General features: G+C 43.7%; 1 protein-coding gene across 13 annotated transcripts in view; it reads right to left on the reverse strand.

Moving 5' to 3' along the window:
* The window catches only part of plekha7a (pleckstrin homology domain containing, family A member 7a), a 61,225-nt gene that overhangs the window by 25,102 nt on the left and 19,744 nt on the right, over positions 1 to 16,379 (reverse strand). For 12 of the 13 annotated variants that reach the window (XM_062462069.1, XM_062462080.1, XM_062462071.1 and 9 more), the window contains 2 exons: positions 5,160 to 5,243; positions 73 to 187 (listed from right to left, as the gene is read on the reverse strand). In XM_062462069.1, coding sequence (XP_062318053.1) covers positions 73 to 187; positions 5,160 to 5,243 — 199 coding nt within the window. The remainder of the gene's footprint in view (positions 1 to 72; positions 188 to 5,159; positions 5,244 to 16,379) is intronic. The other variant, XM_062462074.1, reaches the window with a different exon arrangement.

The raw sequence follows: 16,379 nt of genomic DNA on the forward strand, positions 1-16,379 counted from the left end.
CTAATGACAAAATCAACGTCACATAATTCAAATAGATTTCATTAAGAACAGCCAAACCCTAACACAACTGACCTTTGACACTGAGGTGGTATCCGCGGTGGATGTGGTGACGGCGGTGGAGGCTTCGCTGACGGTGCTGGAGGGCCGCAGGTCTGCAGCCGGTAGCCTGGACATGCGTCCACTTGGCCTAGTCAGAGAGAGTCAACGGGTTACACGTGTGTGTGTGTGTGTGTGTGTGTTTATTTTCATTGTGTGTATAAACCACATCCAACATTGAGAGAAAACGATGAGACTTCCCACGTTAACAGATGCACACGCGAACATGCACACGTGAAACAGCTGAATGGAACTAATAGGCAACTATAGGTGCCTATTGGACAGTGATGAACCGACAGGAGAGCCGATAGGTTTGTAAGTGTAGCGTCACTCGAAACAGGTTTATTGTTTACCATTTACTTTGTAGCTTTGCCAATAGACATTGATTGCCCCTGCTTCTATGGGCAACTTCTTCTTCCCACGTTACACTTCTGATTAGCAGCTCGAGCTGAGAGTGTTTTGAATAATGAATGAAAGACTGAGTGTCGGCTGAACACAATACGGTTGACCATTGACTCCGACAATGGTTTAAACACATGATGTTTTTGAATCAGGGCTGCGGTTACAGACACTTGGCATCGAAAATCAAACCCTCTTTTGACTCCTTGCTACTTTATAAAGATCGTACATTTTTTAAAGATGACTTATTCATCCTCAGTGACGGAAGTGACCTTCCACCGTTCATCACAGACACACACACATTCACATAAAAAGCATTCACACATACATAGGCACAACAGCCAATATAACGCTCAGGCACGGTCACAGCTACAAATCACATGAACAATGACTTGGCCCAGAATCCGCCAGAGCCCATTTCCCAATCCCAATGTAAATCTTAAAGACAGCATGTGGGCGAGACAGAAATAGAACTAGAAACTTTCAGATCTAGGGACCAAAGATCCAGGAGGCGCCGACAGAACTGACAAATTAGGCCCCATTTCTGCCCAGCAAAGAAACTGCTTTTTCTCATCCACAGAAAGAAGATTCTGTCCTTTCTGACCAGACATTTTCTAAAAGAACCGGACTAAAACCCTGTGAAAGGTGAATGAATACCCCATCAATAACAGGTAATATTTAGGGTACCCAAAGAGAGGACAGCCCATGAACCAGACCTTATGGGATTTCATTCAGCTTTTTGGTAGGTATGCCCTTTGTTTTACTAATGAGCACCAACAAAATAATGTCCCTTGGAAATGGTAGTGCAAAGGGAGTGTGCATGTTGTTTTAACTGTAGTTACTGCACCTTAGCTGTATACTGCCACTATGTTAGGGGTCTTCTCTCCACACGATATGAAGATGGTTCAATCAGAAAAGTGATGAGAGGATGTAGGCATCTGGCCAACCGGGGCAACGGGGACTCAACACATACCCACATCTACTATGTTTAAACGAGCACCACAGAGAACGTTTGACAGTTTCGGCTGGGAAAGATCCCTTTGAAGCTCTTCAAAGCAGGAGCCAGATGTAAACAATGCAACGCAGACCCTTAATTTGGGGATTTATATATACTACCAATGAAACACTTCTCTATTTCCCATAGCACTTTAATGGTAAAACCAAAGCCTTAATGAAGGCTGTTCAAGGCAACAAGGTATATCTCAAGATACGTGTATTGTAGACAGTAAGGAAAACGCATAACAATTGTTACTGTAAATGTGCTGATTCAAAACAGTTTTCAAGTAAGGGTTTGTAACTTTGAACTCATCCTTCCAGACTGAGAGGACACAAGGATAAGGACTCAAGACAGGGCCTTGTTGAACAGCAGACACACTTTTAACTTCTCGGCTGTCAACTGAATGCCCCAGGTGAAATTGACCCCTTCTGCTGCCATGGCGACGGTCAACAAAAGTCTTGATGAGGGCGCCAATTCCTATGTGAGAGTCATCACATGGCTGGCATCGTTTTGTCCTGGGCTCACAGATCCCATGGCAATGCGCAGGGGAGGAGAAAGAGAGAGAGATTAAGAAATACAAAGAGGAGAGAAAAGGACGAGGCACAATGAGAGCATGAGACAAATAAATACATGAGATAAAAATAGAGACAGAGAGAGAGAGAGAGAGAGGAGAGAGAGAGAGAGAGAGAGAGGAGAGAGAGAGAGAGAGAGAGAGAGAGAGAGAGAGAGAGAGAGAGAGAGAGAGAGAGAGAGAGAGAGAGAGAGAGAGAGAGAGAGAGAGAGGCAAATCAATAGATGTACAAACTAAGACAGATAGAGAGGCTGACAAACAAGGCCAACGGACAAACAAGCCAAGAGAGTGCAGAGGAAACAAACTTAGAAACACATACCCAGACCCAGACAGCCTAAGAAGTTATTCCATCGCTCCGATACAAAAATAAGACCTGATAAGGGACCCTTACAAGCAGTAAAGACCTGACACTTTATAGCCACTCCGGTCTCTGATAACCTCAGCTACGCAGGCCTGTCGACGCCAGTCTGCTCTGGCCCGCACAGAACCATACAAGATGGGGTTTTCACCTTCCCGCCTCGAGAGCCTGTTAGCAGGGGGTCAGATGGCTGAGCGGTTAGGGAATCGGGCTATTAATCAGAAGGTTGCCAGTTCGATTCCCTGCTGTGCCAAAATGACGTTGTGTCTTTGGCCAAGGCACTTCACCCTACTTGCCTTGGGGGGAATGTCCCTGTACTTACTGTAAGTCGCTCTGGATAAGAGCGTCTGCTAAATGACTAAATGTAGCTCTCAAGTCTTCATGGAAGGTGATTTGAGCCCTGCTGCTCTTGTAGAAATGGTGTGCCACAGGCGACAAGCTGTGTTTTCTCTGTGTTTGCACAGGGTATATTTCAGTGAGATAGATGCAAATCCTCTATAGTTCACACCGGTGAGAAGCAGACTTGTTCTTCCACTCAGTGCCTATAGAACAGCATTATGACATGTGGCACGCTGTTCGTAATAACTGACTGCACCTCCTATTAGATACTTCAAAATCTGCAAATGCACAAACTTGCTCTCTTTCTCTCATATATGCTGGACTCACACACAAACATACTTTAATGCACCCACTCACACAAACACACACACATCCATACATACACACACACACACACATCCATACACACACACACACACACACACACACACACACATATGGTGAAGTGGTAGGTTCTCTCTACTGTTCCTGCTGTGTATGAGGTAAAGGGGTTCAGGCTGAGTGGTAGTGACACATTATCTGAGTAGTTCATACAGGCCCTGCACGCCCACATAGCTGTTAATGAGCCGGATCCATCAGAACATGGCAGGGGAATGTGCCCTCCTATTCTCTGCCAGGCAAAAACACTGAGAGCTGGAGATTGAAAGGCAAAGGGAGAGAGGGGGTCAGAGAGAGACAGAGAGACTATGAAAGAATGAGAGGAGATTATAGAGAATTAGATAAATAGATTGTCTGTCTGTGTGTGTGTGAGTGTGTGTGTGTGTGGTGTGTGTGTGTGTGTGTGAGAGAGAGAGAGAGAGAGAGAGAGAGAGAGAGAGAGAGAGAGAGAGAGAGAGAGAGAGAGAGAGAGAGAGAGAGAGAGAGAGAGAGAGAGAGAAAAAAAAGTAGACTGCGAGAGAGAGTGAGAGAGGTAGGCTGGTGAGTCTTTGTATGGCAAGCCTCTAGACACATATTGCTTCACTGTGATGCTTTTATTGGAAAAGGAGCAATCTTTTTTTTTATTTCCTGTATTAAAAAATGTAAGTAAATATCTATGAGGAGCAACGTCAGGGTAGAAGAAAAATAACTATTGCACTACTAAAGTACAATAAAACAGGATTAGGTTAGGAATTAGAATAAAATACATTTTCAACCAAGTCCTAAAATAATTATATAGTATAAGGTAAACATCTGCACATCTATCCTTATTGTATTAATTTCACAATTTTCAATACACGTCCAGTGTAGTTTGTTTTCAACAGAATCATTTTAGCAGAATGATACTTGCTGTGGACCCTCTTGAACCTCTATCATCTTGTGCCAGCTTTGGCCCCTGAGGAAATAGAGGGACCTTGTCTTTTTGTTGCAAATCAAAGAGCAGATTGACTCATCTCCAGTCCTATGCTTAAGAGGAGGACACGGCGCAGGAGAGACTCCAAAGAGCTCTGTCTCTCCCCCACCTATGGTGCTGGGAGTTAGCTAAGGACACATGCTGGAAGCAAAACAAAGGATGGAGAGATGAGAGGTGGAAGCACAGAGAGAGGGAAGGGGGTGAAATGAAAAAGTAAGAGCTATTGTAGAGAGACGAGCTGCAACGTGACATCTACCTTTGGTTAAACACAGCTTTTCCTGTGTTTAACCACTGTTATGAACATCCACCTGAATCAGGTGGATGTTGATTGCCATTATCTGATCATCCACTTATATAATCTACCTGTTTTAATGTCACATCTAATCACAGCCTGAAGTGGACATCTTCCACCAGCAGTCTGGTATTTGAGACAGTCATGCCTAGTAGCAGCCAGAAAATCCGACTGCGTCTGGACTCCCAGAGAGACAATCCTATCAACCTAATACACACAAAGTGATGAGCAGATCAGTACACAATCATACCCAGAAGAGTCTACCTATATTATAGTAATGTATAGTAAGTATTGTATGCCAAACTGAGTTTTGTAATCTCAAAATTTGTCAACATTGCCAACCTTATTTTTAATCCCAACTACACAAACTATCTTTTCAGTGTCACTAAATGTCTTCATACTTCAATAACAGGTTGTGACTAACAATTCCAAGAATCTAAGACTTTCTAAACTGTTCACAACATTTAAGACTAGTTTCCCAGACACAGACGAGCCTCATTCTAAACTAATACCACTTTTAACGGAGCCACCTCTTTGTGAAATGTCTCCAGACTCAATTTGCCCAGAAAACCTCTCTTTATGTTCGACAAAAGTGTATATCCCCAATCGATTCCAAAGAAGCTTGGTTGTGTATAATTGAAGTTTCACAAATAGACCCTGTGGCAAGGACATTCCTGATGAGTCACTGGCATTGATGGGGCCTACAGCCAACATACCAGAGATCCTGTGAACAATACATTGTCATCGCTAGATTAGCAGTGGAAGAGTAGTACTCACTGTTCCTGAAGTATAAAATCCACGCTATCTGCAGTCACCTGTCCCGTCCCAGGGTGCAAAAAAGTGGTGGCCCTCTGGTTATGACTGTAGCAACAAAACAAGAGAAACAGGAGGCATGGGGGTGGGGTATAGAAGGGAGGGGGAAAATGTGGAACAAAATTAGCAACCTTGTCTGTTGAGCGACGCTGCGGTCATTGGAATGGATTTTCACAAGCTCTATTTGCATGTAGACACAAGATGATCATTTGTAGGGGCATAGCAGGGTTTATAAATACAGCTCCCTCCTCTCCACAACCACAGAGACACACAGAAACATTCCCCCACACACACCTCGACCCAAGGCCCCCACTCCGTCTCCAACCTCCCCCCTTACTTTGCCAGTCGTGTGTAGAATGTGAGTTGAGGCTGCGGGCCCCATTTCTGGACAACTGATGCAATCGCACCCAGACAAACTGTCAGGCTTCACACACAATACTAGGGAGGAGAGTTGACCAGAATTGATTTTAATCTCAGTCTTTTCGGGTCTCTACCAGTGTGTAAAAAAAAACTGCCCCAGGGATAAACAGGGCAGTGGAGGGCTGGATGGCAGGTGGCTTGTGTCTTGCATTGAAGCTAACGTGTCGATAAGGCTGTTAGCAATGAATCTGTTTGATCCAATCCTCAACACAGGAGAGATGGCTTGACATGTAGGACAACTCAACCCTCGTTTACCATCTTCCCCACAGAGCCCTCCTCCATTTACAGTAGCGCCAGTGTGCTTCTCTCCGTGTCAGAAGTGATGTGGAGTGACAGCAAAGACCTCACTTCCTGGTTTTTAAAATGTGAGAAGCGCTATGTACCGACCCACAGGGAAGGAGCACTGTGGGGAGAGGGCTGCAGTCGCTCTGTCTGCTTGAGTGATGTGTCTAAAAGGAAAGCACACACAGCACCAGACGAGAAGAAAGCGTGGACCCAAATGTGTACAAAATTGAGTGCAGAACAAACAACAAAAAAAGTGTGTGCACCAAAGTTGAAGGTTATAAGCATAAATGTTGGCTTTGTTTGAATTTCAATAGTCCAACAAAATGCGTGACATAATGGATGGCATTGGGAGGACAGCACCTACCCTCAACAGAACTTCCAGTTATGAGTTAGGAATTATGACGTTGTCTCGATGCCTTATCAAATTCAACAGCCAACGCAATAATATCCCAAGCAATGTCATCGCTGTGGTACTTGCAAACAACCATAGAAAATGAATTAGAGCTGGAACACTACTATATGTTTTGGTTACTGTGCAAATTACCTTGTACACTGGAAAATACCCAATATAATAATCATAATACATCATATTATTATTTTAGAATGGCACCATCCTCACTGTCATTCAATACACATGAAAACCTGAATGGTTTATTTGTAATCTGATAAAGGCAACGGTTGAACCATAATTCCACGCTGGTTGCTCTTACACTGCATATGAATGGAATATGGTATTGATTTCCTTGGCAGTCACTTTCCACTGTGCCGGCAAATTTAATTTGAGTGGGTTTAAAATGGTCTCAAGATGTTGAATGGTATAGTTATATTTTGGAGAATGCTTTGAGTGTCAAAGGTTCAGGTTTTTTGTGTGTAAACCATCACACTAAAATCTAAAGGGTGTTTTAAAAAAAACTTTACTCAAACGACTTCTTTGATTCCATGTTTGAATTGTGAGCCAGGAGTTCACTGTAAAAAATGTATATTTCACTTTAATGAGTTAGTGATTTGTTGATATTTGAGAGACAGGCTTCATTGTGCATAGAGATACCACCCTCTCATCTAGGCAGGTAGAGATGCTCTATTGTAAACAGCTATCCATACATGCAGTTGAAAGGGTTGGGTGTCATGTCTTTTGTGACCCCCTCGTCTGGTGTTCTCATAACATTCATGAGGGACGGGTGGCAGATGCTGAATCACACACACACATAAGACACCCTGACAGGGGTCACACACACACCTCCCACACAAATAGTGCACAACAAACATTGACAAACATACTGTAAGTGAGCTCACATACAGACTGAGATACACCCACAGGCACATTTGCATGCCACATATAAACACAAGTCCAAACAAACAAACACACACACAAAAATACATAAATATCAATGCACCTGTTGTATCACATGACCTAATACTGTATATCTGTCAACACTTTCAATATACCTCTAAGGCCTCGCCTCAATTTCAAGGAAATCTTGTTTGTTCAACTTCATTTTCTCACTTCCTTTGAAGAACCTAACCTTTTTACATACCTGGAACCAGACAGTTAAGCTATTACAGTTTCATCAAAACTGTATGGCGGGAAGTCTTCTCCTGTCAATGATAAAGCAGTTCCATGTGGATGCTTTCACTGTTTTCCTTTAATCAAGCCTCGTTAAAAAACGAAGGAACGAGTTGTTTCTTACTTGTCCCTGTCTGTGTCTGGACAAACACTGTTTAATGCCACTGTTACTGACATTTCCTTAATCATCACAAACATGAAGGCGCATATACCTCCAGGGTGATTGAAATTGAAAAGGGCAAAATCACTTGCTTTGAACAGCAGCTCTCCGGTCTCTTCTATGGAGGGTTTGGCTCCATATCTGGCGACGCAGGATAGGGTTAGACTGATCGGTTCAAAATATCTATTTGGTTAGTGGGTGCGTTTGCCAGTCAAAGGTCATGTCTATTTAAAGAAAGAGAGAGACAGAAAGAGAAAGAGAGAAAGAGAGAGAGAGAGAGAGAGAGAGAGAGAGAGAGAGAGAGAGAGAGAGAGAGAGAGAGAGAGAGAGAGAAAGAGGATGGGGGTTGTTGGTTTGTAATAGAGGAACTGAGGGAGACCTTCCCTATTTGGAACATGCTGGAGGAGACGTTGGTATGTGTCTGTGTGCGCCCGTCTGACTCTTTGAGTCCGACTACTCTTTGTGCCTGTTTGTGTGTGTCAGTGAGCATTCGCGTTCTTTTCTGAACAAGCCCATAGACCTTTCAGGGTAAACTGCAGGCAGTGGATGAGCCAACAATCAGCAATCAGCCTTTTGTCACAAGCATGAAGAGCCTCAGGTGTCATCATAAATCAAGCGCTGGAAGAATAACACCAGCTCTCCTACTCATTAATACAGGAACACATTTTAACACCAACTTAACACGTTTCATACAGTAACATGCTCTTAAGAGTTATGGAGCTCATACTGTGATAATGAATACCCACAACTCTACCATGCCAGCATCCACAGAGTAGACAGACGGATGTACAGCCATGAAAACACGCACAGAAAAATAAACTGCCAAGACCTTAATACGAATAATCTCAGAGTGAGTTGGATGGACCCAGGACCACAAATCCCTAGATGGAGTTAAGTGTGGGTTGGTTGGGCACAAATAGCTCTAAACTGGAGTTTCATCATTTCTCTTGAATTAATTTCTCTTCGCCTACATATAATTGATACAGCGAAAATATTTATAATGTGCGATTAACTGTAGCACACACTAAAACAAGCCAGTCTTTTTATGGCTACTACTCTAAGTTCCGTCAAGTAAGTTCTGACAGTAATTATTGTCATCATTTTAAAGAAAAGACATTCATCAGACAATATTACAACCAGGAGAGTCATGTGAATTAAGTCCTACAGCTCAACATAGCTAGAATTAGTTACGGGTAACTGTATCCACATTTGACTACAAATAACCACCTCAGCTATACAACCCTGTACTGAAAGGTGCATCCAACTGCAGCTCTAACACCGCTTCAGCATGGCTTTGTCTCCATTTCCCTCGAGCCAATGGCAGATAGCTGCTGCGGTTTCAGCACTGTCCTCTCTGTCAATGTCGGTGCTAAAGTTTAACCCTATAGCTTAGTGCAACCTTGATTCCTCCCGCCCCCACCATCTGTCTCTCTTTTTTCTCTTTCACAACTCGGAGAGTAGCCTAAAAAAGAATGCATGACTGAAATAGACTCGATGGCTTATAGTTTGTAGAATATCCATGGTCTATGCAAAGAGTCTTAGGCCCAGTTTACCTGGTTCCCCATGGTTACGGTGTTCTGTCTATCACTCCGCTGGTCAGTCTTCCCGGGTAGGAATGTGTGTGGTGTGAGAGTGTAAGCTCATCCCACGTTTGTGTTTAGCAGGAAGTAAAGTGGCAATACTGTCGGAGGGGCCTGTCTGGGAGGGGTTAAAGGGTGAAATGCTATCTGACACTGTGTGTGTCTCTTTCTCTCTATCTCTCTCTCTTTCTTTCCCCCCTTTCTCCCTCCCCCCGTTCTCTCTCTCTCTCTCTCTGCTCTTGTAGTCAATATAGGTTCTCTGGTGGCTGCTTCTGCCAGGGAACTCACGCATTCACAGACAAGTGATAGGCAATGACAGTGTGGTCAAGCAACAAAATACTAACACGCACACATGTTGGCAAAGCTTTCAGACAGGCATGGGGTTGACTAAAGTCTACTCCCATGATGATATCAGAGTTAGCTACGGTCAGTGCTGCAAGGAGAGAGGGAAGCCATTTATCAGAGCGGGGACAGACAGCGTCTGTGGAACGCTACTGGGGCCACTACAGACTTTAATGAGGGTTTTTAACCATCCTGACTGACCACAAGCCATTAGACTGTCAAACATATCTTATTAAACCATAGCTTTGCAAACGGGTGGACAATTCCCAGGAAATGGAGGGAAGGTTTTTTTGGGAATATTTGTGTCAACATTTTGTTGAGAATATTGTTTTGTATTATTGGCAACATTTTACAGTAAGGTTGCACAGTAAGGTACACACAAATTATTGTAGCAAGTAAGCCGGAACAGGGCAACACATCCGAGTAACCATGTCCTTCCCACAAGATTCTCTGTCATTCCTTTTATTGACTTATTTGAAAAAGCAAACTTCTTAACAAAGCATTCAGCATGTCCCATTGGGGATGTTGTTGTTTGGCCCACTTTGAACCATGGTCAGCAACCCTACACACCCCTACCCCTCACAGCCCACACCCGACCTCTCTGGTGCCAACCTGGCCCTGAAATATATGGGCTTCTCCAACAGGAGAGGGAGGGTTAAGGGGCACGAGGGGGTGGAGGGTTAGTCACTGCTGCTGGCAGGCTGCCCACCAGGTTGAGGGGCCCAGAGAGAAATGTAATTACAGGGTTCAGGGTATATGGCAGTCCAGGTTGGTACTATACCCAGTTTGAATTTAATTTCATTGGAATGCGAATTACATAGTCCTCAAAGGTACAATGTGGTTATCCATCCATCTCTGCACCACAATAAATAAAATGTCTGACCTCCAGGTGTCTCACCAAAAACATGGTTGAGAGAAGACAGAACGGGGAAAAAATCTAAGCTATGCTACAAAGCGTTTGTACAAAAGATCAAAGCATGCTGGAGTGTGGAGGATCCTCACATTATGAGAGTTCTTAGAATAGATTCTTAGAATATATCTTTAACTTCCCCTTGGCCTCTCATACCTATCTTCAGGATTGGTGGCAAATAGATGTAACAAAAAATATCTAGAATTCACCCAAATTAACAATAAGTTAATTGGTTTAAGTAAATTTTGGTTTCAGAAAACATGCACATTCCAACTATCTGTTGACTCTCTAGATAAGGTATGTTATTAAAGTACATTAGTGCAAGGATCCCAGTAATACCACACATGCAAGTTAATCTATACAATGACTGTGGTGAGCGCCCCTCTCTATGTGTGTAAGAATGATATAGGAGAACAGGTGTTTTTGTGGCTTGCAGCGCTAACATTAGCCGCGCGCTAACATTGTGTGGGAATCTGAGTGAGTGATTTACCACAAACACTGGCCAGGACTGTGGTTAGGGATTCACATTTTAAAGACAAAATCAAGTTTTCTAAGGTCTGAGAGTGAAAGGTTTGACTGAGATGGTAGTTCTAGATTTTTCCTTAAATATGTCCACTCCAATATGAGGGACTGCAAGTGTACTTGAAAGTAAGTAATACAATCAGTCAATTCCTCTTTAACACTTTTGAACTTCATTAAGTTTAGACTTCCAAGTGTGTAAGTGAGACTGTGACAGTCTCAGCAATCACAACGCAGGTTGTTCAATCCTTGTCCACATACCAATCAGCACTGTGGTATTGGCTGTCTTCCCCGGAACCTGATTGGCTCTCATTAAATTCACTCTGGAAGGGCCTGGGAACAGATTGTGTATTAAATGTATCATTGCCAATATAATGAAAATATTTGCCTTAGCATAAACAAGGATGGCAGAAGGATGAGGTTGTGTGATTGCGAGGAGAGTTCCAAGCGCTGAGCTGTGTTTAAAGTCATTACGAATATGCCTACATCAACTAAACCCCTATTCTATACACTAGACCATGCATTCATGAGAAGAAAGCATTATTCTGCTGAGCACTGGAAGAGCAGTGTGAGGGAGGGTTCCATGGAAGCTAATTCAGGAGGAGAGTGAATGTGCAAGGGTATAAAGATATTTACAAGATATTTCTTTAGAGATTTGCTATTTTAATTATTACTTTTATCACTTGTATTATTGTTTTTATTGATTTTATGTAAAGCACCTTGAGCTACAATTCTTGTATGAAATGTGCTTTATAAATAAAGTCTTACTTACTTACAAGAAGAAATCTGGTTCTGTTGGCCTTCCTCTTGCCCAAGTCAAATTTGGTAATGCTTCGCTATTCAAGGATTCAAACACTGTGGCATGTACGACGAGGTGGGGCATTATCAGGGACGTTTCCTCAGAGGCATGGCAGCAACAGAGAGAAGAATCACTTATTGGTCAGATTGATGCAGACAGAGCGAGAAGTGGTTGTAACTTGAGGGATGAAGGGGATATAAGATGTTTCCAGTGAATTAGGTTAGAGGGCAGCAGCGTGTGCTGGCTCTAGATGGCGCTGAGGTTAAAGGGGTAGTGCTCTCAAAAATAATTATTTTGGGGGGCAGAAGTGGTTCATCTTTCAGTGGTCTATTTGTGGTCTCTTCAGTGTGAAAGCCACTTAGTTGCTACATCATTGCTTAGAATAGAATAGAATAGGACTTTCTAGACAGTCTTCATATCTCATGAGCTTTGAATCACCCAGTGATACTGACTTTAAAAAACATCAACAACATTCCGATGGAAGACGGTTTTCCCTTTGTCTCAACGTCACTCTCTCTCCTGCCCCGCCCGTACATCACTTCCCATGCACACCATGTACACCTGTAGTGACACCAGGTACCTTACAGGCACCCAGGGGACGTGACAACCGGAAGCACAAAGCCACTGATTTACATCGATCCTGACACGGACGACACAAGCCCTTCTGCAGTGCGTCTGTCTCGGGTGCCGCCGCATGGTCCACCTCTTAGACTCTTGTCTGATCCTCTCCGACAGAGGCCAGTCGTGGGGGAGTGACTCGCGAAGAGCACGAGGCCGGGGTGAAATCAATGTACTGTTCTTTCAGATTTTGATGACACCGTATTCAAGGAAATGTGCAAGCAACGTGAGATCTGCAGCTGAAAAACGGCCTTCTCGGCAACAAAGAAACTTGCCTACGTCACTAAACACAGTACTGCAGATCCTTATCACTGTGTGTTCACATGGTTCTTACTGCTCCGATAGCTCTATGCACACATAGAAAACTTTGCATAAATGCTTGATGCGGGTCTACTGGGTTATATCAAAATGAGTGGTTCAGGTGTCAGTCTGAAATGAATCCAGGTTACAGAGTATCATGTAATTACATGTCAGTCCATGCTCTTCTTGTCCTTCCCATTTTATTGATTCGATTTAGACTGTGTTCCCTCGTCACGACTTCTTACTTTCACTCAGGCTCAACAATTTAAAGTCTAGACAGCCTTCAGTATACAGGCTGACAAGATTTTTTTTGACTTCTCTCCGGTATCACGTTTTCCCTCGATCCGCTCTCTAACTCCCCCTCTCCCTTTCCTCATTTATTACTCTCCCATCCTCTGACTATCCCTCGCTTTTCTCTGCTCCTTCTGCATCCTCCCCTCGCTCTCTCCTCCTCTCTCTCTCTCTCTCTCTCTCTCTCTCTCTCTCTCTCTCTCTCTCTCTCTCTCTCTCTCCACCTCCCTCTCTCCCTCCCTACCCCTTCCCTCCCTCCCTACCCCCCCCCTCCCTCCCTACCCCCCCCCCTCCCTCCCTCCCTCATCCTCTCTACATCTCCGGCTCCCCATCTGCCCCTTTCATCCTCTCCCCCTACAATCCCCACCTCTCCATCCTAATCATTCCTGTGTTCTCTCCACTCCCCCACCTCCCTCAGACGGAGGAGGTTATGAGATCGCCTTCAAAGTTAATTGCGCTGTGGTCGAGAAGCAGGATTGTGATTCTACCATCCTGATGAGATGCTCCATCTTGATTGTGGCCTGCTAGGGTAAAACACACAGCTATTGCCACTGCCGCCTCAAAAAGCTGTCAATCGTTACCCCTCCAACAGATGGTGTCTCGGGTCTCTCTTGAAGCAGGGCAGACCGGGATTGTGGTTTTCCTTTTTTTTCCTCTGGACCACTGGTGCACATTGTTGCTATGGCAATGGTTGGAGATGTGGTAATATTTGCCGAATGATATGCTCATGTTCTCCATTATCATAAACCCTGCCAACAGAGACTTTCTATTGAAAAGTGCACTTTTGGCGATGAGGGAGGACTTCAGCAGGAGTGTCTACTACACACACAGAGACACACATATTGTGTTCCTTCAACAGGCCTGAGTCACAGCATCAACAGTGTGTAGGAGGTCAACAACAACAACAAGGCTCCTGCAGACTGGTGAGCAGGGATTCAGCCTGGGGACAGACAGGCAGGTATGCAAATCACTGAGAACTTTAAACTGCATTCACATTCGAAACGCCTAGGAAAAAGCTTCTGTTCCCATTGGAGAATGGATTGGTTGACTTTCTGTGTGTCTGTGTGTGTGTGTGTGTGTGTGTGTGTGTGTGTGTGTGTGTGTGTGTGTGTGTGTGTGCGTGTCGAGTGCGTGTGCGGGCTGATCAGGGGGCAGAGAGAGAGACAGAAAAAATAGGAAGAGAGGAAGGAAAAGGGGCTTGGACAGTCTTTGATGGATGTGTGCTCCCGCTGAGCCGGTCAGCTTTGTTACCATTGTTCCCATCTGACCATACATGAGTCATAAGTCACACAGAGAGTTTCAGCACCAGAGAAGGCACAAATTAGCTCCACCTAGATACACAAAGACTCCAGAGGAATCCCACATGGAGAGTTTGAAGGTGGAAACACTGGGCTTTGAGGTACCAAGCAGAGCATTCACGCATGTCTGGTTTCATCTTCAAAAACACTTGAAACACGTGAACACGCACACACATGTTTATTTCACACTGTGAGAGTCCACTAATTAGATTGTTACCTCATTTCAAAAGCCATTATTTAAATGTCACCATAGTGACAAATAATCTAACAGTAATTTGAAACACTGCAAAATATCCTCCTTTTAAAATTACCAAACTGAAAAAAGATGAAATTGTACTTTCATTTCAGTTAATATATGTGCTAATCTTCTTTGATTCAAAATGGGATCACCCCGTTTTGGAACCGAGCAAATCCATTATACATACGGTGTTGATGTGTCAAACTTTCCGCATACTCTTTAGTTGATCTTCATATTATTATTCCCATCTAATAAAACACAATTTCTAACCAATTTCCGTACTGAAACTAACGAGCATAGATGGGCTGATATCTTTGCACACCACCCACTTAGTTTCAGAATGTGTGTAAACAATGGCACATTATACCCAAGTATGTGTCCTGTGGAATGCAGGCTACCCACTGAAGCTGGTGGGGAGGACTGACCTGCTTCTTTTCTTCTCAAGCCTACTCACAATTTTGTTCTCTGGGGTTCAGAGGAAAATTCATAATTGTTTGGGGTTTTCTAATGTGGGTTGAGAAGAATTCACTGCAGTTGTGTTTGCTACGTCCCATTTGTAAGAAGCTGGAGAAATATTTCTCCACATAGTGCAACTGCTTGATCATCAGAGCGTGCCAGATTTGGCAAGGTGCTCAGTGCTCCCTTGCCACATCGTCTTTCTGAACATCACAGGGAGTGCACATACTATGTTTACACAAAAAATAGACCAAGACATCTTCCATATGTACTGGTACCATATGAAGCAGTAACATTTGCTATGTATTAAGTAGTTAAAAAAACACAGACAGCACAAGGACATGTATTGTGCTCAAACATTGTTGGGACTTTTCCATCCTACCTTTCAGGCCTGAGACCAGTGCAGAAGCACACACTTCCTAAGCAGGTAGTCAGCATCGCCGGTTCCCTCCAAAAGAGCTACCTGCCAAGCAAAACGTCTACCCTGGAAGAATGTAGTAGTTCTCCTTCATTAAAGGCAGTGATTTAGCTATTTTCATTCTGATACACAGAAGAAGATCCAGCATTTTCCTTCTGGAGTGTGGACTTTATGCTTCAACATTTTTTTGACACACACTCTACTGAGAATCCAGAGATTTGGGGAGGGGGGTTACAAAATCGACTCATCTCTTCTCATCTCATTGGAAGTCTAATGACCCATGTCCACAACTGAGCTCAATCCCCACACCCCTGATCCTCTCAATCCATTGACAGCACGGATGAGAACTAATGAAATGGACGCCCGGCCAGATTACTCATCAGTAAAGCTGTTGGGACCTTATTAAGCACACCAACTTTTTATGGACTTTCAGTGTCCCTACAATGGTGCAAAATCATTTCTTCTTTTGCTTCCTGAAACAATTTATCTGGGGCTACCAAGCTGATATAATGAACAGGGTAATTTGTTATGCGTAAATGAGGAAATAAGACATGCAATTAGACTGCCAACGGCGCCAGGGAGAATATGAATGTTTGGGATAGGATGTGTGTGGTGGAGCCACAGTGAAAATGGTTTAGCATATGCAAAAAGAATAGTGACTCAGTAGTGTTAGATTGCCTTACTGCACAGTGCATGACTATGCTACATACATGGAGAGTGAATGACAGATTCTGCTTCAAGCATTCCCTGGACAGTTATTTGCTATTTTGTTTCAATTTCTCTCTGTCCAGCAGATTTGGTTAGTGATCCCTGGTCTTTGTGTGCTTGTGTGTGTGTTTAGTCCACACAAAGCATACCAAAAGACTCCCACACCAGAGTCTCATCCAACCAACATTCTTTCTAACCCTTTAAGCCTTATTCCACCTCAACTGTCAGCCCTGCCATCTTCTGAACCAGATCAGCAGCATTCCAATAAAACATCTAAA

Source organism: Osmerus eperlanus, chromosome 5 (genome assembly GCF_963692335.1).
Source record: "Osmerus eperlanus chromosome 5, fOsmEpe2.1, whole genome shotgun sequence".
Classification (NCBI taxonomy): Eukaryota; Metazoa; Chordata; class Actinopteri; order Osmeriformes; family Osmeridae; genus Osmerus; species Osmerus eperlanus.